At 48.8% G+C, this 24,280-nt stretch overlaps 2 protein-coding genes across 3 annotated transcripts in view; both read left to right on the top strand.

The window, feature by feature from the left end:
* The window catches only part of ITCH (itchy E3 ubiquitin protein ligase), a 232,467-nt gene extending 217,866 nt beyond the window's left edge, over window positions 1-14,601 (top strand). Inside the window, exon 19 of the mRNA XM_048963529.1 lies at window positions 14,442-14,601. Coding sequence (XP_048819486.1) covers window positions 14,442-14,586 — 145 coding nt within the window. The 3' untranslated portion in view covers window positions 14,587-14,601. The remainder of the gene's footprint in view (window positions 1-14,441) is intronic.
* Window positions 1-24,280, top strand: part of LOC125701471 (protein MANBAL-like) — a 181,947-nt gene that overhangs the window by 47,968 nt on the left and 109,699 nt on the right. The window lies entirely within an intron of this gene.

The raw sequence follows: 24,280 nt of genomic DNA, 5'->3' as shown, positions 1-24,280 counted from the left end.
CGGTTGCTAGGGCCCGGGACGGAAGTGCTTCGTGCCGGCGGAGAGCACTTCCGGGGCAGCGCGGCGCGGGAGCGGTGAGCGGTGAGCGGTGAGCGGTGAGCGGTGAGCGGTGAGCGGTGAGCGGTGAGCGGTGAGCGGTGAGCGGTGAGCGGTGAGCGGTGAGCGGTGAGCGGTGAGCGGTGAGCGGTGAGCGGTGAGCGGTGAGCGGGGCTGGCAGGAGCGGATCCGTGCCGGGAAGCGGGTCGGGCCTCGGCGCGGGGGCATCGAGGGGCTGTCGGGAGAGGAGCTCGAGGCGCCGCCGGCAGCCAGAGGCGGGTCCCGGCTCGCGGCTTTGCGGGCCGCGCGGCCTCGCAAGAGCTGCGGGTGCCGGAGCGCAGCCCGGGGCGAACGGGGCGGCTCCCGGGCGGCGGCAGCGCCGCGCTCCGTCGCGCGGTGGGAGCCGTCGCGCTGCGATCCGATGCCGTCGCTCTTCGTTTGGCCGTGGCGGGGAAGCCGGCGTCTCGCTCGCTCTCGCTGAGCGTCGTTTGCGTGGCGGCGGTCCTTGGAGATGGCGGCGGGGAAGCGCGGGGCTCCGTCCGGATGGCGAGTTTGGCTTTTGGCCTCGCTCGGTGGAGTTTTGCTTTCGGCCCGGAGTGCGCCGGCAGGAGGCTGTGGATGGCGGGGCCTGATGGTGCGGCAAGGATGGCGACGGGGTCGTGTGGCTGTGGCGTCGGCCGGCCGGCGGGCCGGCCGGAAAAGCCTGGCTGGAGGCCGATTCCTTTTCTGATTGCCTTTTCTGATGCGTTGTTGTGCGTTGGTGTTTCAGGTGTGTGAATGAGGACTCCCCGCTGGAATTTGTGCCGAGCAAAGCTGGACGAGGAGTGGATCCACGCGCCTGGTGCCCTGTTTGAGTGGGGGAGGAGCGGGCACGGCTGAAGGTTTGTCCCTGGCTCCGGATGTCAGTGAGCGGGACGAGTGCGGGCTGAAGTTGTGTGTGATTCTGTTTGTTGCTTGGGAAGGGCTGCCCTGAGAGATTGGTGGGAGGGAGGGCGGGCGGGCGAGGGAGATGTGAAAGCGGCGAGCAGTCAGGAGCGCGTGGCGTCTCTGCCCGCTTTGGTGGCGCTGTTTGTAGTCTTTGGGCGCACAGTGAGGCTGTGTCCAGCGTCCCAATTCAAAGGCAGGATTGGATCCAGTTGCGGCCCATCCGTCCCATGCAAACGCTTCTCTGAGCTGGTCCTCTGATACTAAAGGGGAAAAACAGGGATTTCTGGCACAAAAAGCCAGATTTATGGGAAACAAGCCAGATTTAAAGGAAAAACAGTGATTTCTAGGAGAAAAAGCCGTATTTCATGGGGAAAAAACACAGATTTAATGGAAAAACAGGGATTTCTGGGAGCAAACCCCAGATTTAAGGGGAAAAACCCCAGATTTAAGGGGAAAAACAGGGAGTTCTGGGAGAAAACCCCAGATTTAAGGGAAGCAATAAGGATTTCTAGCAGAAAAAGCCATATTTAAGGGGAAAAACCCGAGATTTAATAAGATAAACAGGGATTTCTAGCAGAAAAAGCCATATATAATGGTAAAAACCCGAGATTGAAGGGGAAAAAGAGGGAATACTAGCAGAAAAATCCATATTTAAGGGGAAAAACCCTAGATTTAAGAAGAAATGGAAGCTGGAGCTTCTTTCTCCCCGCAGGCAGGCGCCGTCAGGTCCACTCTGGAGCGCAACATTGTTTGCGCTGACCTCAGGAGATCCCTGAGCGTGCCCTGAGTGTTGTGTGCTGCGTGGCCCAGCCCCAGAAGGGGATTCCCACGTTGCAGGAGTGAGAGGATGAAGGAGGCCGAGGGCCCTTTTCTCGGGGCCGGCTCCTGTGTGGCCTCTTGCTTTCCGGAGAGAAGGGCTGCCCGCTGGGCACAGGGAGCGCCTTCTAGCTGGCGTCCGGTGCCCTGTCCTGCAGCCCCCTCCTCATGCTATGTGGAACGCCATTGCCAGCAGTGCGGCTGCCATTTTAGAACCTTCGCCGCATCACAGCCGTCACCTTGGTCACCGCTGCCCCGGCCAACGCACTCGCTCTGAGAGCTCTGACAGCCATGGCTGGAGCGAAGAGAGCGAGGGGCGATGCTTGCCCTCTTTTAAATGGGAAGAGGGAGCTTGGCTTCCCAGAAGCAAAGAGGAGGAGGGGGGCCGCCCTTAAGATCAAGCGGAGGAGGGGGCAGCGATTCCGTTTCCGTCGCGCCTGGACCAGCGCTGTGACCACCTCCGTGGAGCCCATGGAGGTGGATCCACCTCCGGAAGAGCCCATGGAGGTGGATCCACCTCTGGATGAGCCCATGGAGGTGGATCCACCTCCAGATGAGCCCATGGAGGTGGATCCGCCTGCGGCACAGCTGGCCTGGCACCACACCACCGTGCCAGGCCCCGCATCGGCGCCGTCCCACCGCCGCTGGTCCAGGCGCTCGGCTCCCTACCCGCTGCGCGGCCCCCGCCCCCAGCATTAGCTGGGTGGCATGAGTTTCCATCAGCTCCTCCTCCGAGCCTCCTGGGGAGCCAAGTTCTCCTCTTCCCATTTAAATGCTGCAGGAGTTACAGTTTAGTTCTTGTTGTTGTTGTTGATTTTAGTGGTTAGTGTTAGTGTTAGGAGTAGGTTATTGTTCGTATGTTAGAGTTAGGCATAGGTTACTCGTAGTCTTTTAGTGTTAGGCATAGGTTCCTGTTCTTATGTTAGAGTTAGGCATAGGTTACTTGTAGTCTTTTAGTGTTAGGCATAGGTTCCTGTTCATACTTGTCAGTTAGGGGTAGATTGCTGGTGTCGAGTGGCAGTGAGCAGCGCTCACTCGGTAAGCACACGCCTGATTGATCATCGGAAGACATGAGTGCGAGTGCCGTGAGCACGGAGGCCCGATGGCATCTTGGATGGATTGAATTTCCAGCTTGTGACTTTTGTGTTGCAGACCGTCGAGGAGCAGAGTGTGAGTGGCTGCGCCGTTGCGTTGGGCCCCAGGAGAACAGTGTGTGAGTGTGTGTCGAGCATCCTGCGTGGCCGTTGCCAGGTAGGTGTGCCTTCCTTTGCAGTAAGCAGTGCTTAGGCGTGAGCCCAGCTCATCGCCCTGTCCTCAGCAGATGGGCTTTCTGCGTGCTTTATTGCTGTGCTTGGTGCCGTACGGCACAGCTGCTGGGTAGGAGCACTTACCAACGTAGACATTGCAATGTTGCACCTGTTCTTCTGGCTACTGAACCATATAGAGAGAACAGAGATCCCAGCAGTGTTTGTTGCATGAAGGTTCTTCTTACTTCGAAGTCTCTAATGAGAAAATTCCTCTTTCTCAGGAATGCATTATTTTGTTAACTTAGGAGCTTAGGATGTTTTGATACGTTTACAAGATAGTCCCATAAATATACTGGAGTTGAAGATAATTCATTAAGCATTCTGAGTCTTTTTCTTCTTATCTGCTATTACTTGGCAAGGCAGCAGGTAATGAAACACAACAATGTCATTATTGAAAGGTTTTTGCATTCCATGGGCATTCCGCTTAGAGGCAGTGGGTAGTTTGTCAGCCCAGTGACACATGAATTTAAGGATGCTATTGTACCTAGTGCACAGTTTGCTTATGCACATCAGTGGGGTGAATCTTACAGAACCACAGTTATTGTGTAACATTTCCTTAACTTGATTCTTGAGCTCTAAACAGTTAAGAAAAGTCCTTATATTCTTCATACACATCAATTCTACTGCGTGCACAGTCTGGACCTGGTTATTTATAATCACGTTTTCTTCCTTGCAGAGAGAATGATATTGAAGAATGTGGCTTGGAAATGTTTTTCTCAGTTGATAAAGAAATTCTGGGTGAAATCAAAAGCCATGATTTGAAGCCAAATGGTAGCAACATTCTCGTGACAGAAGAAAACAAAGAAGAATATATTAGGTAAGATTAAGTGAAGATTTTGAAATACTCTTATCTCTCCTGTTTCTTTTATCTCAATCAAGAAAATACCGTCACTATGCAATATGAAGCATTATTGAAATTCTGTCTATGAATAATTACTGATGTTGGCAAAATGTGGCAATCGTTCAGATTCTGCGTTTGGAAGGAAAATATTGGTGGAAATATTTAAAAAAATATATTACTATATATTACTTTTCCCAAAAGATTCAGTTTAGTAGAAGCTCCACTTGTTTTTTTTTTTTTCCCAGAGATAATTTAGTTTAGCAGAACATCATGGCAACAAATGTGAATGGTAGTTCCCCATTGCACACATTATTCTTCCCATTTTGCCTTTGTAGACTGCTGATATTCTCTCCAGCCATTTATGCTGTTGCTTGTTTTTAACCAAAGAACATTTTTGGATGCTTTTGTGATAAACTTGAGTTTTTAAAAATGCATCGTTTCGATACTGGTTTCCATGTGAACTGCCCTTACAGTGCTGTTATGTCCTGGCATTTGTAACAAGGCAGCATTGTGAATAATGTGAAGTGTTGTACTGTCGTAAATGAGGAATTATGATATAGCAGCACCAGAAGGTTTTAAAGCAAGGAAAGGAGCCTACGAGTGATTCCAGAAGAAAACCATGAGCTCAGGTGGTCTGGAGAAAAACTATGAGGTGCCTTGTCTCAAAAGATCCCCTCCTTGTCTCAAAAGATCCCCAGTGAGCAGCAGTGTACAAGCTCTGCTTTAAGGTGTGAACTTCAGCATCGTCTTACACAGAGGATCTGCTCAAAACAAAGAGGAAACAAACAAGAAACCACTGCACACATGGCAGACATGAGATAAATTGAATCAGTAAAATTTTCCTCTTTCTTATGATCTGTTGTGTGAAGGCTTTTTGTGGGAAAGGTTTGAGAGATGAGAGAGTAGGAATTGCTTTCATGAGTCGTCCAAGAGCATTTCACAGAAATGGTAACATTTGCAGAAGGAACATATTGGCATTTTGCAGTTGTGCAAAATCCTGATTGGGATGGAGAGTAAGCAGTATCTGCAGAAGACCATTCTCTTCTAGTTTTGAGGAACCCAGGGAGAGCTCGGATTGCAGCCTAAGTAATACTCTTTCTTCTGCCATACTCTGGGTCCTGTGTTACGTTCCCCAGAGTTTCATCTCTCCTTTAGATTCCAGTACTCCTGACAGGTTAGGCTTGAATTCAGCATAATATCTGCTTCTCCCTGGGTTCAGGTTCTTCGGGTCTCCTGCCTGCTTTTCACCTTTTTGTTAATGGAGAGTGGAGTTTCTACCACAGAGCAAAGTTTCATGATTAACAGAAACAAATATGGAACTTTCCAAATGGACATAGTCGTTTCTTGGTAAGCTAGCAGTCCTACTTATCTTCACCAGTACACCTGACCTAGATTTTACCTTGTCATGGATAATGACTGAGATTTCTGGGGACAATATTAGATGAATCTAGCTCTGCCTTTTTTTTCCTTCTCCAAATACCTAGGGACTGCTGTGCTCTCATTAATATCATCAGTGAGTAGATGCTGCCTCCTGTTTGAGCTTAAAATGCTTTCCATAGCAGTGGTTGGAAACATAGGGTTTTAACTCAAAACTGTTGGCACAGAGTGAAGGCTGCAGGTGCAGTTGTACAGTGCTCTATCCCTGGAACTTCCCAGACTTTACGTCACTTTTCTTCACATCACTTACGGTTCATTTCAGAATAAACTAACAAAGATTAACTTGGGTTGGCATAGCCCATTGTAAATTATCCTCCTGTATCTTCTACAGGCTGGTAGCAGAATGGAGACTTTCCCGAGGTGTTGAGGAACAGACACAAGCTTTTTTTGAAGGCTTCAATGAAATCCTGCCACAGCAGTATCTGCAGTATTTCGATGCTAAGGAACTGGAGGTAAAGGATTCTTTGACTATTGCCAGATCCAGGCTGTGACACGTAGTACTTAAATTTCAGTCAGTGTCTGAAGAACAGAGTTCGTGAAGGCTGACAGTTCTGTTTGGAGAATGTGTGAGAGAAGCCTCACGTGTTGGTGAGTGTTTGGTGAGTGTTTGGTGAGTGTTTGGTGAGTGTTTGGTGAGTGTTTGGTGAGTGTTTGGTGAGTGTTTGGTGAGTGTTTGGTGACTGTTTGGTGACTGTTTGGTGACTGTTTGGTGACTGTTTGGTGACTGTTTGGTGACTGTTTGGTGACTGTTTGGTGACTGTTTGGTGACTGTTTGGTGACTGTTTGGTGACTGTTTGGTGACTGTTTGGTGACTGTTTGGTGAGTGTGTTCTTCTTCACTTTCTTCTTCACAACCGACACGTTTCCAGCGCAGAGATTCTGCCAGTATAAACTTTTTGACTGATTGCTTTTGAAATCCTTGACAGTGAGTTTTGCTTGTGTTTAAAGAATGAGTAATTTGAAAGAAAGGGAGGTAAAAAGCCAATATCAGTGGATGATCACATTACTGCGTGGACCAGGTTTTAGCTACTTTTGGTCTCTCAAAATTATACTCTGAAGCAAAACATCATTTCTGCACGGAATTGTATGGTTAGGCAGTGATGAAGTATACATTCCTGGCTTGAATGTCTAAATACAAACATTTTCACAAATGGCTTTTCTATTCTGTGCTCTCTCCAAATTCAACAAAGTGGTTGTTATTATTTGCTGTGGAAGTTGTGAAGTTTACAATTCAAAATGAGAACGCTGTGATTGTAGGTGCTTTGAAGTACAATAGAGTTTGAGTACAGTACTCTGCTGTAGAAGCAAAGCAGTAGCTTGTAGTTTCATGTTTTTATCCTTTTTCTCCCCTCAAGGTGCTCCTGTGTGGAATGCAGGAAATTGATTGAAACGACTGGCAGAGGCATACCATCTACAGGCATTATACCAGAACCAGCAGACAGATACTGTGGTTCTGGCAGGTTTGTAGACTGCTTTTTTCCTCAGAAGAGCACAGCAACAGCTTAGTGAGCAACAGTCAGAATTACTCAACAAATTTGTAGTGTGTAAATATAAATTATTGCTGCTAATCCAGCTATTCTAGGGGTGATGATGAAGTGAAAATGTAAATAATAAATTTTACATCAATGTTAATTATTATTTTTCAGTTTGTAAAAGAAATAGATAACGAAAAGAGAATGAGACTTCTACAGTTCGTTACTGGAACATGCAGATTACCAGTGGGAGGATTTGCTGACCTCATGGGTAACAAGCCCTCTTTAATGCATTTTGTACTTCTATTAATTCCTTTCTTTAATAAGGACCAACCTGTATATGTAAGGATGTTTTTTATGAATGTATATTGACTCTTCTTCCTAAGTCTTGCGTACTGCCAGAGCTGTGACAGAAAAAGGGACGGGGGAGTGTTCACGCCTTCCATCAGTGATTTGACAGATGGTTTGGACGTGGTCCTGGTAGGACAGCCTGCTCTGGGTATCCCTGCCTGATCAGAGTGGAAGGACCAGGAAAAGTCCAGAGATTCCTTCCAGTCCCAAAGCAATTGTGTGATTCAGTGATTGAGTTTCTTTCAGAACCACTTCATATTTCTGCATTTTTCTACGTGGGTTTCTTCAGAGAGATGTAGGGAAAGGCAGATGTCTTTGGTCTCTGCAAGCAGTTAAAATCTTGCTTTCTCTTCAAGCCTTTCACACTCAGTTGTCGTGTATTACTACTGATACAGGTAGGCAGCTAGACCTGAGACTTAATTATTTGATTTTTTTTACAGGGAGCAATGGACCCCAAAAATTTTGTATTGAGAAAGTTGGGAAGGAAAACTGGTTACCTAGAAGTCACACCTGGTAAGTAGATAGGATAAAATTCTGTTATGGTTCTGTTTTTACTGATGACAATCTACTTTGAGATTTCAGAAAGTGGGTAATATATGAAAGTGGCTGAGATTGTGTGAAAGCAAAACACTGGGTTATGCCAGTAAGCTTTGTTGAGTAATAGTTGAACTTCTGAAAAACAGTTTTGTTGTGGAGCTGATTCCATTGTGAATGCCATGGATTTGCACACTACTGACAAGAAAAAATGTAGTAAGTGGCACTTTTTTCCCAGGAGTTTGGGATTGATCTATCTTGGCACTGAAAACAAATAGGCACACTCGTGCTCCCTGTTCGCTAGAGAAATTGCAGCTTCTGCTCAGTTTCTCAATTACACTGGTGCTTTGTGAAAAAGCTCAAATTTTAAATTTCAAATACAAAAGAGAGATGAAGTGAGGCTTCTTACTCAGTGCATCACCATTTCTGGGAAATTATTGTTAGAGTGCTTGTGCTTTAACTCTACTTTCACAGATAAATGCACATGAAGGTACAGCTGTGTTAGAGGGTATAAATCCAGTTATCCCTCTGAACAGGAAAGTTGATATGCCTGTGTTCCTAATGGCTTTTTGGTGGTTTAAATAATTCCACAATAATTCAGGTTTTCCTTTGTTTTCAGTTTCAATCGCCTAGACCTTCCACCCTATAAGAATTACGAGCAGTTGAAGGAGAAGCTGTTATTTGCAATTGAAGAAACAGAAGGATTTGGACAGGAATAGCTGTGATTTGCACCTTGAAGAATGTGAACTCCACACGATGTTCTTCTTCACTTCTTCTGCTTGTTGCACACTTCATTGTAAAGTAGACTTGACTTGGATTTATTTAACAACACTAGTGTGTAAGTCAATGGATGTTATCCTGAGGTTTTATCCACGTTAACACGTTCCAGCAGAGGTGAATGAATTTGTCTCCCACTGCTCCTCCCACCACTGCTTGAGCAGCCTGAGCTGTGTGAATTGATACTGCGTAACAAATGCGTGCTCATATGTTGCTGCCAATTAATCCTAATTTTCAAGCATTAAAATAACTTCTGTTTAGAATTTTGCCTTATGAGAATGACATGAAAAAATGAACGGAATGCTGAGCTGCTGATCTAAAGTAACAAAGCCTTATTGCTCCAGTAGCTCAGGAAGCGTTTGTGTATGAAACTGCGCAGTAAATGCGCCGTGTCTTCATCTGATCTAGCACTGAAGCTTGTATTTTAATGCATTTGTTTGTGTTCCAGAAAAAGAACTCTGAACAAAAAAACCTGTTTAATTTTTCTTGTTTGCGTTATCACTACATGCTGCACTGAATTTGTGATTTCAACTCTTTGTTCTATTGGTATCTCCAGCCCCCTTTCTTGCGGGTGTCTTTTTAATTTTCTTCAAGAATCATTGTCTGTGTATATATGCTCTAGTGAACTAGGACATAAATGGGATCAGCAGCACTGGATTGTAAAATACTGTACTGAAATTCATTGTCGAAATTTCCTTGTATTGTAATTTCAAATACTCAGGTAACTGTAACAGTATCTCAGTAAGTCAAATACTTTTATAAAAGGACTTAAAGAGATGGTAGTCCTGTTGTTGTTCCTTCTGTGTTACGAAGCAGCAGCGTAGAAATGAATGATTTAGCTGCTCCTGGGGCTTGGAAGTGGGCTGGGATGGCACGTTTTCAGATTTTGCCTCATGGGGACGTGAGTGGGCGTTGGGCCCGAGCCCACTGCTGTTTGTCACAGCACAGGGGCTGCGGGGGACGCCGGCAGCGCAGAGCAGGGAAAGCCAGGCTGTGTGTTGGCATGAAATCTTCCCTCTGTACAAACGTAGCTGCTGAGGTTTTCCCCCAGGTCTTTGTGCACTTGGATAATAAGGCTCTGCAGCAAAAGCAGCCGGGCACTCCTGATACTTGGGGCTCAGGAAAGGGCCAGAAGAAAGGGGGTGGCCAGCAGGGACAGGGAGGTGATCGTCCCCCTCCCCTCTGCTCTTGTGAGGCCCCATCTGCAGTGCTGCGTCCAGGTGTGGAGCCCCAGTCCGAGAAAGACAGAGAGGAGAGCCACAGAGATGAGCAGGGGACTGGAGCAGCTCCCTACAAAGACAGGCTGAGGGAGCTGGGCTTGTTCAGCCTGGAGAAAAGAAGGCTATTGGGTGATCTCATTGCAGCCTTCAGTACCTAAAGGGAACTTAGAAACAGGAGGGGAATCTTTGAAAGGGTTGATAACAGCAGGACAAGGGGAAATGGTTTGAAGTTGAGGGAGGGAAGATTGAGGTTGGATGTCAGGGGGAAATTCTTTCCTATGAGAGTGGTGAGGTGCTGGAACAGCTGCCCAGAGAGGCTGTGGATGCCCCGTCCGTCCCTGGAGGTGTTCAAAGCCGGGTTGGATGGGGCCCTGGGCAGCCTGGGCTGCTGTGAAATGGGGAGGTTGGTGGCCCTGCGTGTGGCAGGGGGCTGGAGCTTCATGATCCTTGAGGTCCCTTCCAACCCTGGCCATTCTGTGATTCTTGAGTGAAGGGCAAACCAAATCTGAGTCTGGTAAGAGCACAAAACAATGAAATGCAGCACAAGTTATTTATTGCCTGCGTAGATGATCTTGATGCAACTCCATTTCAGAGCTGGATAAAGAGCGTGGAGAGAAAGGGAAAGGAGGGGAGGAGAGGGCAAGGGAGGGGAAGGAAGGAAGGAAGGGAAGGAAAAGGGAACTGTGAAGGGGAAGAGAAGGAAGAGAAAAGGAAAGGAAAAGCCAAGAGAAGAAAGGAATAGAAAGGAAAAGCAAGGAAAAGGAAAGAGAAGAGAGAGAAGGGAAAGGAAAAAGGGGAGGAAGGAGAAGGAGAGAAGGAGGAGGAGAAAAGTCGCACGGCTCCGGCGCCGTCCGAGAGGAATCCGGCCGCCGCCCCACTCCACCCTCAGGCCCCGGCCGCCCGCAGGCCGCCCTCAGCAACGTGACGCCGCAGGCGGTTGCTAGGGCCCGGGACGGAAGTGCTTCCTGCCGGCGGAGAGCACTTCCGGGGCAGCGCGGCGCGGGAGCGGTGAGCGGTGAGCGGTGAGCGGTGAGCGGTGAGCGGTGAGCGGTGAGCGGTGAGCGGTGAGCGGTGAGCGGTGAGCGGTGAGCGGTGAGCGGTGAGCGGTGAGCGGTGAGCGGTGAGCGGTGAGCGGTGAGCGGTGAGCGGTGAGCGGTGAGCGGTGAGCGGTGAGCGGTGAGCGGTGAGCGGATCCGTGCCGGGAAGCGGGTCGGGCCTCGGCGCGGGGGCATCGAGGGGCTGTCGGGAGAGGAGCTCGAGGCGCCGCCGGCAGCCAGAGGCGGGTCCCGGCTCGCGGCTTTGCGGGCCGCGCGGCCTCGCAAGAGCTGCGGGTGCCGGAGCGCAGCCCGGGGCGAACGGGGCGGCTCCCGGGCGGCGGCAGCGCCGCGCTCCGTCGCGCGGTGGGAGCCGTCGCGCTGCGATCCGATGCCGTCGCTCTTCGTTTGGCCGTGGCGGGGAAGCCGGCGTCTCGCTCGCTCTCGCTGAGCGTCGTTTGCGTGGCGGCGGTCCTTGGAGATGGCGGCGGGGAAGCGCGGGGCTCCGTCCGGATGGCGAGTTTGGCTTTTGGCCTCGCTCGGTGGAGTTTTGCTTTCGGCCCGGAGTGCGCCGGCAGGAGGCTGTGGATGGCGGGGCCTGATGGTGCGGCAAGGATGGCGACGGGGTCGTGTGGCTGTGGCGTCGGCCGGCCGGCGGGCCGGCCGGAAAAGCCTGGCTGGAGGCCGATTCCTTTTCTGATTGCCTTTTCTGATGCGTTGTTGTGCGTTGGTGTTTCAGGTGTGTGAATGAGGACTCCCCGCTGGAATTTGTGCCGAGCAAAGCTGGACGAGGAGTGGATCCACGCGCCTGGTGCCCTGTTTGAGTGGGGGAGGAGCGGGCACGGCTGAAGGTTTGTCCCTGGCTCCGGATGTCAGTGAGCGGGACGAGTGCGGGCTGAAGTTGTGTGTGATTCTGTTTGTTGCTTGGGAAGGGCTGCCCTGAGAGATTGGTGGGAGGGAGGGCGGGCGGGCGAGGGAGATGTGAAAGCGGCGAGCAGTCAGGAGCGCGTGGCGTCTCTGCCCGCTTTGGTGGCGCTGTTTGTAGTCTTTGGGCGCACAGTGAGGCTGTGTCCAGCGTCCCAATTCAAAGGCAGGATTGGATCCAGTTGCGGCCCATCCGTCCCATGCAAACGCTTCTCTGAGCTGGTCCTCTGATACTAAAGGGGAAAAACAGGGATTTCTGGCACAAAAAGCCATATTTATGGGAAACAAGCCAGATTTAAAGGAAAAACAGTGATTTCTAGGAGAAAAAGCCGTATTTCATGGGGAAAAAACACAGATTTAATGGAAAAACAGGGATTTCTGGGAGCAAACCCCAGCTTTAAGGGGAAAAACCCCAGATTTAAGGGGAAAAACAGGGAGTTCTGGGAGAAAACCCCAGATTTAAGGGAAGCAATAAGGATTTCTAGCAGAAAAAGCCATATTTAAGGGGAAAAACCCGAGATTTAATAAGATAAACAGGGATTTCTAGCAGAAAAAGCCATATATAATGGTAAAAACCCGAGATTGAAGGGGAAAAAGAGGGAATACTAGCAGAAAAATCCATATTTAAGGGGAAAAACCCTAGATTTAAGAAGAAATGGAAGCTGGAGCTTCTTTCTCCCCACAGGCAGGCGCCGTCAGGTCCACTCTGGAGCGCAACATTGTTTGCGCTGACCTCAGGAGATCCCTGAGCGTGCCCTGAGTGTTGTGTGCTGCGTGGCCCAGCCCCAGAAGGGGATTCCCACGTTGCAGGAGTGAGAGGATGAAGGAGGCCGAGGGCCCTTTTCTCGGGGCCGGCTCCTGTGTGGCCTCTTGCTTTCCGGAGAGAAGGGCTGCCCGCTGGGCACAGGGAGCGCCTTCTAGCTGGCGTCCGGTGCCCTGTCCTGCAGCCCCCTCCTCATGCTATGTGGAACGCCATTGCCAGCAGTGCGGCTGCCATTTTAGAACCTTCGCCGCATCACAGCCGTCACCTTGGTCACCGCTGCCCCGGCCAACGCACTCGCTCTGAGAGCTCTGACAGCCATGGCTGGAGCGAAGAGAGCGAGGGGCGATGCTTGCCCTCTTTTAAATGGGAAGAGGGAGCTTGGCTTCCCAGAAGCAAAGAGGAGGAGGGGGGCCGCCCTTAAGATCAAGCGGAGGAGGGGGCAGCGATTCCGTTTCCGTCGCGCCTGGACCAGCGCTGTGACCACCTCCGTGGAGCCCATGGAGGTGGATCCACCTCCGGAAGAGCCCATGGAGGTGGATCCACCTCTGGATGAGCCCATGGAGGTGGATCCACCTCCAGATGAGCCCATGGAGGTGGATCCGCCTGCGGCACAGCTGGCCTGGCACCACACCACCGTGCCAGGCCCCGCATCGGCGCCGTCCCACCGCCGCTGGTCCAGGCGCTCGGCTCCCTACCCGCTGCGCGGCCCCCGCCCCCAGCATTAGCTGGGTGGCATGAGTTTCCATCAGCTCCTCCTCCGAGCCTCCTGGGGAGCCAAGTTCTCCTCTTCCCATTTAAATGCTGCAGGAGTTACAGTTTAGTTCTTGTTGTTGTTGTTGATTTTAGTGGTTAGTGTTAGGAGTAGGTTATTGTTCGTATGTTAGAGTTAGGCATAGGTTACTCGTAGTCTTTTAGTGTTAGGCATAGGTTCCTGTTCTTATGTTAGAGTTAGGCATAGGTTACTTGTAGTCTTTTAGTGTTAGGCATAGGTTCCTGTTCATACTTGTCAGTTAGGGGTAGATTGCTGGTGTCGAGTGGCAGTGAGCAGCGCTCACTCGGTAAGCACACGCCTGATTGATCATCGGAAGACATGAGTGCGAGTGCCGTGAGCACGGAGGCCCGATGGCATCTTGGATGGATTGAATTTCCAGCTTGTGACTTTTGTGTTGCAGACCGTCGAGGAGCAGAGTGTGAGTGGCTGCGCCGTTGCGTTGGGCCCCAGGAGAACAGTTTGTGAGTGTGTGTCGAGCATCCTGCGTGGCCGTTGCCAGGTAGGTGTGCCTTCCTTTGCAGTAAGCAGTGCTTAGGCGTGAGCCCAGCTCATCCCCCTGTCCTCAGCAGATGGGCTTTCTGCGTGCTTTATTGCTGTGCTTGGTGCCGTACGGCACAGCTGCTGGGTAGGAGCACTTACCAACGTAGACATTGCAATGTTGCACCTGTTCTTCTGGCTACTGAACCATATAGAGAGAACAGAGATCCCAGCAGTGTTTGTTGCATGAAGGTTCTTCTTCCTTCGAAGTCTCTAATGAGAAAATTCCTCTTTCTCAGGAATGCATTATTTTGTTAACTTAGGAGCTTAGGATGTTTTGATACGTTTACAAGATAGTCCCATAAATATACTGGAGTTGAAGATAATTCATTAAGCATTCTGAGTCTTTTTCTTCTTATCTGCTATTACTTGGCAAGGCAGCAGGTAATGAAACACAACAATGTCATTATTGAAAGGTTTTTGCATTCCATGGGCATTCCGCTTAGAGGCAGTGGGTAGTTTGTCAGCCCAGTGACACATGAATTTAAGGATGCTATTGTACCTAGTGCACAGTTTGCTTATGCACATCAGTGGGGTGAATCTTACAGAACCACAGTTATTGTGTAACATTTCCTTAACTTGATTCTTGAGCTCTAAACAGTTAAGAAAAGTCCTTATATTCTTCATACACATCAATTCTACTGCGTGCACAGTCTGGACCTGGTTATTTATAATCACGTTTTCTTCCTTGCAGAGAGAATGATATTGAAGAATGTGGCTTGGAAATGTTTTTCTCAGTTGACAAAGAAATTCTGGGTGAAATCAAAAGCCATGATTTGAAGCCAAATGGTAGCAACATTCTCGTGACAGAAGAAAACAAAGAAGAATATATTAGGTAAGATTAAGTGAAGATTTTGAAATACTCTTATCTCTCCTGTTTCTTTTATCTCAATCAAGAAAATACTGTCACTATGCAATATGAAGCATTATTGAAATTCTGTCTATGAATAATTACTGATGTTGGCAAAATGTGGCAATCGTTCAGATTCTGCGTTTGGAAGGAAAATATTGGTGGAAATATTTAAAAAAATATATTACTATATATTACTTTTCCCAAAAGATTCAGTTTAGTAGAAGCTCCACTTGTTTTTTTTTTTTTTCCCAGAGATAATTTAGCTTAGCAGAACATCATGGCAACAAATGTGAATGGTAGTTCCCCATTGCACACATTATTCTTCACATTTTGCCTTTGTAGACTGCTGATATTCTCTCCAGCCATTTATGCTGTTGCTTGTTTTTAACCAAAGAACATTTTTGGATGCTTTTGTGATAAACTTGAGTTTTTAAAAATGCATCGTTTCGATACTGGTTTCCATGTGAACTGCCCTTACAGTGCTGTTATGTCCTGGCATTTGTAACAAGGCAGCATTGTGAATAATGTGAAGTGTTGTACTGTCGTAAATGAGGAATTATGATATAGCAGCACCAGAAGGTTTTAAAGCAAGGAAAGGAGCCTACGAGTGATTCCAGAAGAAAACCATGAGCTCAGGTGGTCTGGAGAAAAACTATGAGGTGCCTTGTCTCAAAAGATCCCCTCCTTGTCTCAAAATATCCCCAGTGAGCAGCAGTGTACAAGCTCTGCTTTAAGGTGTGAACTTCAGCATCGTCTTACACAGAGGATCTGCTCAAAACAAAGAGGAAACAAACAAGAAACCACTGCACACATGGCAGACATGAGATAAATTGAATCAGTAAAATTTTCCTCTTTCTTATGATATGTTGTGTGAAGGCTTTTTGTGGGAAAGGTTTGAGAGATGAGAGAGTAGGAATTGCTTTCATGAGTCGTCCAAGAGCATTTCACAGAAATTGTAACATTTGCAGAAGGAACATATTGGCATTTTGCAGTTGTGCAAAATCCTGATTGGGATGGAGAGTAAGCAGTATCTGCAGAAGACCATTCTCTTCTAGTTTTGAGGAACCCAGGGAGAGCTCGGATTGCAGCCTAAGTAATATTCTTCTGCCATACTCTGGGTCCTGTGTTACGTTCCCCAGAGTTTCATCTCTCCTTTAGATTCCAGTTCTCCTGACAGGTTAGGCTTGAATTCAGCATAATATCTGCTTCTCCCTGGGTTCAGGTTCTTCGGGTCTCCTGCCTGCTTTTCACCTTTTTGTTAATGGAGAGTGGAGTTTCTACCACAGAGCAAAGTTTCATGATTAACAGAAACAAATATGGAACTTTCCAAATGGACATAGTCGTTTCTTGGTAAGCTAGCAGTCCTACTTATCTTCACCAGTACACCTGACCTAGATTTTACCTTGTCATGGATAATGACTGAGATTTCTGGGGACAATATTAGATGAATCTAGCTCTGCCTTTTTTTTCCTTCTCCAAATACCTAGGGACTGCTGTGCTCTCATTAATATCATCAGTGAGTAGATGCTGCCTCCTGTTTGAGCTTAAAATGCTTTCCATAGCAGTGGTTGGAAACATAGGGTTTTAACTCAGAACTGTTGGCACAGAGTGAAGGCTGCAGGTGCAGTTGTACAGTGCTCTATCCCTGGAACTTCCCAGACTTTACGTCACTTTTCTTCACATCACTTACGGTTCATTTCAGAATAAACTAACAAAGATTAACTTGGGTTGGCATAGCCCATTGTAAATTATCCTCCTGTATCTTCTACAGGCTGGTAGCAGAATGGAGACTTTCCCGAGGTGTTGAGGAACAGACACAAGCTTTTTTTGAAGGCTTCAATGAAATCCTGCCACAGCAGTATCTGCAGTATTTCGATGCTAAGGAACTGGAGGTAAAGGATTCTTTGACTATTGCCAGATCCAGGCTGTGACACGTAGTACTTAAATTTCAGTCAGTGTCTGAAGAACAGAGTTCGTGAAGGCTGACAGTTCTGTTTGGAGAATGTGTGAGAGAAGCCTCACGTGTTGGTGAGTGTTTGGTGAGTGTTTGGTGAGTGTTTGGTGAGTGTTTGGTGAGTGTTTGGTGAGTGTTTGGTGAGTGTTTGGTGAGTGTTTGGTGACTGTTTGGTGACTGTTTGGTGACTGTTTGGTGACTGTTTGGTGACTGTTTGGTGACTGTTTGGTGACTGTTTGGTGACTGTTTGGTGACTGTTTGGTGACTGTTTGGTGACTGTTTGGTGACTGTTTGGTGACTGTTTGGTGAGTGTGTTCTTCTTCACTTTCTTCTTCACAACCGACACGTTTCCAGTGCAGAGATTCTGCCAGTATAAACTTTTTGACTGATTGCTTTTGAAATCCTTGACAGTGAGTTTTGCTTGTGTTTAAAGAATGAGTAATTTGAAAGAAAGGGAGGTAAAAAGCCAATATCAGTGGATGATCACATTACTGCGTGGACCAGGTTTTAGCTACTTTTGGTCTCTCAAAATTATACTCTGAAGCAAAACATCATTTCTGCACGGAATTGTATGGTTAGGCAGTGATGAAGTATACATTCCTGGCTTGAATGTCTAAATACAAACATTTTCACAAATGGCTTTTCTATTCTGTGCTCTCTCCAAATTCAACAAAGTGGTTGTTATTATTTGCTGTGGAAGTTGTGAAGTTTACAATTCAAAATGAGAACGCTGTGATTGTAGGTGCTTTGAAGTACAATAGAGTTTGAGTACAGTACTCTGCTGTAGAAGCAAAGCAGTAGCTTGTAGTTTCATGTTTTTATCCTTTTTCTCCCCTCAAGGTGCTCCTGTGTGGAATGCAGGAAATTGATTTAAACGACTGGCAGAGGCATACCATCTACAGGCATTATACCAGAACCAGCAGACAGATACTGTGGTTCTGGCAGGTTTGTAGACTGCTTTTTTCCTCAGAAGAGCACAGCAACAGCTTAGTGAGCAACAGTCAGAATTACTCAACAAATTTGTAGTGTGTAAATATAAATTATTGCTGCTAATCCAGCTATTCTAGGGGTGATGATGAAGTGAAAATGTAAATAATAAATTTTACATCAATGTTAATTATTATTTTTCAGTTTGTAAAAGAAATAGATAACGAAAAGAGAATGAGACTTCTACAGTTCGTTACTGGAACATGCAGATTACCAGTGGGAGGATTTGCTGACCTCATGGGTAACAAGCCCTCTTTAATGCATTTTGTACTTCTATTAATTCCTTTCTTTAATAAGGACCAACCTGTATATGTAAGGATGTTTTTTATGAATGTATATTGACTCTTCTTCCTAAGTCTTGCGTACTGCCAGAGCTGTGACAGAAAAAGGGACGGGGGAGTGTTCACGCCTTCCATCAGTGATTTGACAGATGGTTTGGACGTGGTCCTGGTAGGACAGCCTGCTCTGGGTATCCCTGCCTGATCAGAGTGGAAGGACCAGGAAAAGTCCAGAGATTCCTTCCAGTCCCAAAGCAATTGTGTGATTCAGTGATTGAGTTTCTTTCAGAACCACTTCATATTTCTGCATTTTTCTACGTGGGTTTCTTCAGAGAGATGTAGGGAAAGGCAGATGTCTTTGGTCTCTGCAAGCAGTTAAAATCTTGCTTTCTCTTCAAGCCTTTCACACTCAGTTGTCGTGTATTACTACTGATACAGGTAGGCAGCTAGACCTGAGACTTAATTATTTGATTTTTTTTACAGGGAGCAATGGACCCCAAAAATTTTGTATTGAGAAAGTTGGGAAGGAAAACTGGTTACCTAGAAGTCACACCTGGTAAGTAGATAGGATAAAATTCTGTTATGGTTCTGTTTTTACTGATGACAATCTACTTTGAGATTTCAGAAAGTGGGTAATATATGAAAGTGGCTGAGATTGTGTGAAAGCAAAACACTGGGTTATGCCAGTAAGCTTTGTTGAGTAATAGTTGAACTTCTGAAAAACAGTTTTGTTGTGGAGCTGATTCCATTGTGAATGCCATGGATTTGCACACTACTGACAAGAAAAAATGTAGTAAGTGGCACTTTTTTCCCAGGAGTTTGGGATTGATCTATCTTGGCACTGAAAACAAATAGGCACACTCGTGCTCCCTGTTCGCTAGAGAAATTGCAGCTTCTGCTCAGTTTCTCAATTACACTGGTGCTTTGTGAAAAAGCTCAAATTTTAAATTTCAAATACAAAAGAGAGATGAAGTGAGGCTTCTTACTCAGTGCATCACCATTTCTGGGAAATTATTGTTAGAGTGCTTGTGCTTTAACTCTACTTTCACAGATAAATGCACATGAAGGTACAGCTGTGTTAGAGGGTATAAATCCAGTTATCCCTCTGAACAGGAAAGTTGATATGCCTGTGTTCCTAATGGCTTTTTGGTGGTTTAAATAATTCCACAATAATTCAGGTTTTCCTTTGTTTTCAGTTTCAATCGCCTAGACCTTCCACCCTATAAGAATTACGAGCAGTTGAAGGAGAAGCTGTTATTTGCAATTGAAGAAACAGAAGGATTTGGACAGGAATAGCTGTGATTTGCACCTTGAAGAATGTGAACTCCACACGATGTTCTTCTTCACTTCTTCTGCTTGTTGCACACTTCATTGTAAAGTAGACTTGACTTGGATTTATTTAACAACACTAGTGTGTAAGTCAATGGATGTTATCCTGAGGTTTTATCCACGTTAACACGTTCCAGCAGAGGTGAATGAATTTGTCTCCCACTGCTCCTCCCACCACTGCTTGAGCAGCCTGAGCTGTGTGAATTGATACTGCGTAACAAATGCGTGCTCATATGTTGCTGCCAATTAATCCTAATTTTCAAGCATTAAAATAACTTCTATTTAGAATTTTGCCTTATGAGAATGACATGAAAAAATGAACGGAATGCTGAGCTGCTGATCTAAAGTAACAAAGCCTTATTGCTCCAGTAGCTCAGGAAGCGTTTGTGTATGAAACTGCGCAGTAAATGCGCCGTGTCTTCATCTGATCTAGCACTGAAGCTTGTATTTTAATGCATTTGTTTGTGTTCCAGAAAAAGAACTCTGAACAAAAAAACCTGTTTAATTTTTCTTGTTTGCGTTATCACTACATGCTGCACTGAATTTGTGATTTCAACTCTTTGTTCTATTGGTATCTCCAGCCCCCTTTCTTGCGGGTGTCTTTTTAATTTTCTTCAAGAATCATTGTCTGTGTATATATGCTCTAGTGAACTAGGACATAAATGGGATCAGCAGCACTGGATTGTAAAATACTGTACTGAAATTCATTGTCGAAATTTCCTTGTATTGTAATTTCAAATACTCAGGTAACTGTAACAGTATCTCAGTAAGTCAAATACTTTTATAAAAGGACTTAAAGAGATGGTAGTCCTGTTGTTGTTCCTTCTGTGTTACGAAGCAGCAGCGTAGAAATGAATGATTTAGCTGCTCCTGGGGCTTGGAAGTGGGCTGGGATGGCACGTTTTCAGATTTTGCCTCATGGGGACGTGAGTGGGCGTTGGGCCCGAGCCCACTGCTGTTTGTCACAGCACAGGGGCTGCGGGGGACGCCGGCAGCGCAGAGCAGGGAAAGCCAGGCTGTGTGTTGGCATGAAATCTTCCCTCTGTACAAACGTAGCTGCTGAGGTTTTCCCCCAGGTCTTTGTGCACTTGGATAATAAGGCTCTGCAGCAAAAGCAGCCGGGCACTCCTGATACTTGGGGCTCAGGAAAGGGCCAGAAGAAAGGGGGTGGCCAGCAGGGACAGGGAGGTGATCGTCCCCCTCCCCTCTGCTCTTGTGAGGCCCCATCTGCAGTGCTGCGTCCAGGTGTGGAGCCCCAGTCCGAGAAAGACAGAGAGGAGAGCCACAGAGATGAGCAGGGGACTGGAGCAGCTCCCTACAAAGACAGGCTGAGGGAGCTGGGCTTGTTCAGCCTGGAGAAAAGAAGGCTATTGGGTGATCTCATTGCAGCCTTCAGTACCTAAAGGGAACTTAGAAACAGGAGGGGAATCTTTGAAAGGGTTGATAACAGCAGGACAAGGGGAAATGGTTTGAAGTTGAGGGAGGGAAGATTGAGGTTGGATGTCAGGGGGAAATTCTTTCCTATGAGAGTGGTGAGGTGCTGGAACAGCTGCCCAGAGAGGCTGTGGATGCCCCGTCCGTCCCTGGAGGTGTTCAAAGCCGGGTTGGATGGGGCCCTGGGCAGCCTGGGCTGCTGTGAAATGGGGAGGTTGGTGGCCCTGCGTGTGGCAGGGGGCTGGAGCTTCATGATCCTTGAGGTCCCTTCCAACCCTGGCCATTCTGTGATTCTTGAGTGAAGGGCAAACCAAATCTGAGTCTGGTAAGAGCACAAAACAATGAAATGCAGCACAAGTTATTTATTGCCTGCGTAGATGATCTTGATGCAACTCCATTTCAGAGCTGGATAAAGAGCGTGGAGAGAAAGGGAAAGGAGGGGAGGAGAGGGCAAGGGAGGGGAAGGAAGGAAGGAAGGGAAGGAAAAGGGAACTGTGAAGGGGAAGAGAAGGAAGAGAAAAGGAAAGGAAAAGCCAAGAGAAGAAAGGAATAGAAAGGAAAAGCAAGGAAAAGGAAAGAGAAGAGAGAGAAGGGAAAGGAAAAAGGGGAGGAAGGAGAAGGAGAGAAGGAGGAGGAGAAAAGTCGCACGGCTCCGGCGCCGTCCGAGAGGAATCCGGCCGCCGCCCCACTCCACCCTCAGGCCCCGGCCGCCCGCAGGCCGCCCTCAGCAACGTGACGCCGCAGGCGGTTGCTAGGGCCCGGGACGGAAGTGCTTCGTGCCGGCGGAGAGCACTTCCGGGGCAGCGCGGCGCGGGAGCGGTGAGCGGTGAGCGGTGAGCGGGGCTGGCAGGAGCGGATCCGTGCCGGGAAGCGGGTCGGGCCTCGGCGCGGGGGCATCGAGGGGCTGTCGGGAGAGGAGCTCGAGGCGCCGCCGGCAGCCAGAGGCGGGTCCCGGCTCGCGGCTTTGCGGGCCGCGCGGCCTCGCAAGAGCTGCGGGTGCCGGAGCGCAGCCCGGGGCGAACGGGGCGGCTCCCGGGCGGCGGCAGCGCCGCGCTCCGTCGCGCGGTGGGAGCCGTCGCGCTGCGATCCGATGCCGTCGCTCTTCGTTTGGCCGTGGCGGGGAAGCCGGCGTCTCGCTCGCTCTCGCTGAGCGTCGTTTGCGTGGCGGCGGTCCTTGGAGATGGCGGCGGGGAAGCGCGGGGCTCCGTCCGGATGGCGAGTTTGGCTTTTGGCCTCGCTCGGTGGAGTTTTGCTTTCGGCCCGGAGTGCGCCGGCAGGAGGCTGTGGATGGCGGGGCCTGATGGTGCGGCAAGGATGGCGACGGGGTCGTGTGGCTGTGGCGTCGGCCGGCCGGCGGGCCGGCCGGAAAAGCCTGGCTGGAGGCCGATTCCTTTTGTGATTGCCTTTTCTGATGCGTTGTTGTGCGTTGGTGTTTCAGGTGTGTGAATGAGGACTCCCCGCTGGAATTTGTGCCGAGCAAAGCTGGACGAGGAGTGGATCCACGCGCCTGGTGCCCTGTTTGAGTGGGGGAGGAGCGGGCACGGCTGAAGGTTTGTCCCTGGCTCCGGATGTCAGTGAGCGGGACGAGTGCGGGCTGAAGTTGTGTGTGATTCTGTTTGTTGCTTGGGAAGGGCTGCCCTGAGAGATTGGTGGGAGGGAGGGCGGGCGGGCGAGGGAGATGTGAAAGCGGCGAGCAGTCAGGAGCGCGTGGCGTCTCTGCCCGCTTTGGTGGCGCTGTTTGTAGTCTTTGGGCGCACAGTGAGGCTGTGTCCAGCGTCCCAATTCAAAGGCAGGATTGGATCCAGTTGCGGCCCATCCGTCCCATGCAAACGCTTCTCTGAGCTGGTCCTCTGATACTAAAGGGGAAAAACAGGGATTTCTGGCACAAAAAGCCAGATTTATGGGAAACAAGGCAGATTTAAAGGAAAAACAGTGATTTCTAGGAGAAAAAGCCGTATTTCATGGGGAAAAAACACAGATTTAATGGAAAAACAGGGATTTCTGGGAGCAAACCCCAGATTTAAGGGGAAAAACCCCAGATTTAAGGGGAAAAACAGGGAGTTCTGGGAGAAAACCCCAGATTTAAGGGAAGCAATAAGGATTTCTAGCAGAAAAAGCCATATTTAAGGGGAAAAACCCGAGATTTAATAAGATAAACAGGGATTTCTAGCAGAAAAAGCCATATATAATGGTAAAAACCCGAGATTGAAGGGGAAAAAGAGGGAATACTAGCAGAAAAATCCATATTTAAGGGGAAAAACCCTAGATTTAAGAAGAAATGGAAGCTGGAGCTTCTTTCTCCCCACAGGCAGGCGCCGTCAGGTCCACTCTGGAGCGCAACATTGTTTGCGCTGACCTCAGGAGATCCCTGAGCGTGCTCTGAGTGTTGTGTGCTGCGTGGCCCAGCCCCAGAAGGGGATTCCCACGTTGCAGGAGTGAGAGGATGAAGGAGGCCGAGGGCCCTTTTCTCGGGGCCGGCTCCTGTGTGGCCTCTTGCTTTCCGGAGAGAAGGGCTGCCCGCTGGGCACAGGGAGCGCCTTCTAGCTGGCGTCCGGTGCCCTGTCCTGCAGCCCCCTCCTCATGCTATGTGGAACGCCATTGCCAGCAGTGCGGCTGCCATTTTAGAACCTTCGCCGCATCACAGCCGTCACCTTGGTCACCGCTGCCCCGGCCAACGCACTCGCTCTGAGAGCTCTGACAGCCATGGCTGGAGCGAAGAGAGCGAGGGGCGATGCTTGCCCTCTTTTAAATGGGAAGAGGGAGCTTGGCTTCCCAGAAGCAAAGAGGAGGAGGGGGGCCGCCCTTAAGATCAAGCGGAGGAGGGGGCAGCGATTCCGTTTCCGTCGCGCCTGGACCAGCGCTGTGACCACCTCCGTGGAGCCCATGGAGGTGGATCCACCTCCGGAAGAGCCCATGGAGGTGGATCCACCTCTGGATGAGCCCATGGAGGTGGATCCACCTCCAGATGAGCCCATGGAGGTGGATCCGCCTGCGGCACAGCTGGCCTGGCACCACACCACCGTGCCAGGCCCCGCATCGGCGCCGTCCCACCGCCGCTGGTCCAGGCGCTCGGCTCCCTACCCGCTGCGCGGCCCCCGCCCCCAGCATTAGCTGGGTGGCATGAGTTTCCATCAGCTCCTCCTCCGAGCCTCCTGGGGAGCCAAGTTCTCCTCTTCCCATTTAAATGCTGCAGGAGTTACAGTTTAGTTCTTGTTGTTGTTGTTGATTTTAGTGGTTAGTGTTAGGAGTAGGTTATTGTTCGTATGTTAGAGTTAGGCATAGGTTACTCGTAGTCTTTTAGTGTTAGGCATAGGTTCCTGTTCTTATGTTAGAGTTAGGCATAGGTTACTTGTAGTCTTTTAGTGTTAGGCATAGGTTCCTGTTCATACTTGTCAGTTAGGGGTAGATTGCTGGTGTCGAGTGGCAGTGAGCAGCGCTCACTCGGTAAGCACACGCCTGATTGATCATCGGAAGACATGAGTGCGAGTGCCGTGAGCACGGAGGCCCGATGGCATCTTGGATGGATTGAATTTCCAGCTTGTGACTTTTGTGTTGCAGACCGTCGAGGAGCAGAGTGTGAGTGGCTGCGCCGTTGCGTTGGGCCCCAGGAGAACAGTTTGTGAGTGTGTGTCGAGCATCCTGCGTGGCCGTTGCCAGGTAGGTGTGCCTTCCTTTGCAGTAAGCAGTGCTTAGGCGTG

The sequence above is a fragment of the Lagopus muta genome, chromosome 16, assembly GCF_023343835.1.
Source record: "Lagopus muta isolate bLagMut1 chromosome 16, bLagMut1 primary, whole genome shotgun sequence".
Lineage (NCBI taxonomy): Eukaryota > Metazoa > Chordata > Aves > Galliformes > Phasianidae > Lagopus > Lagopus muta.
Note: the sequence above shows the minus strand (reverse complement) of the source record. Positions and strands in the feature narration are given on the sequence as shown.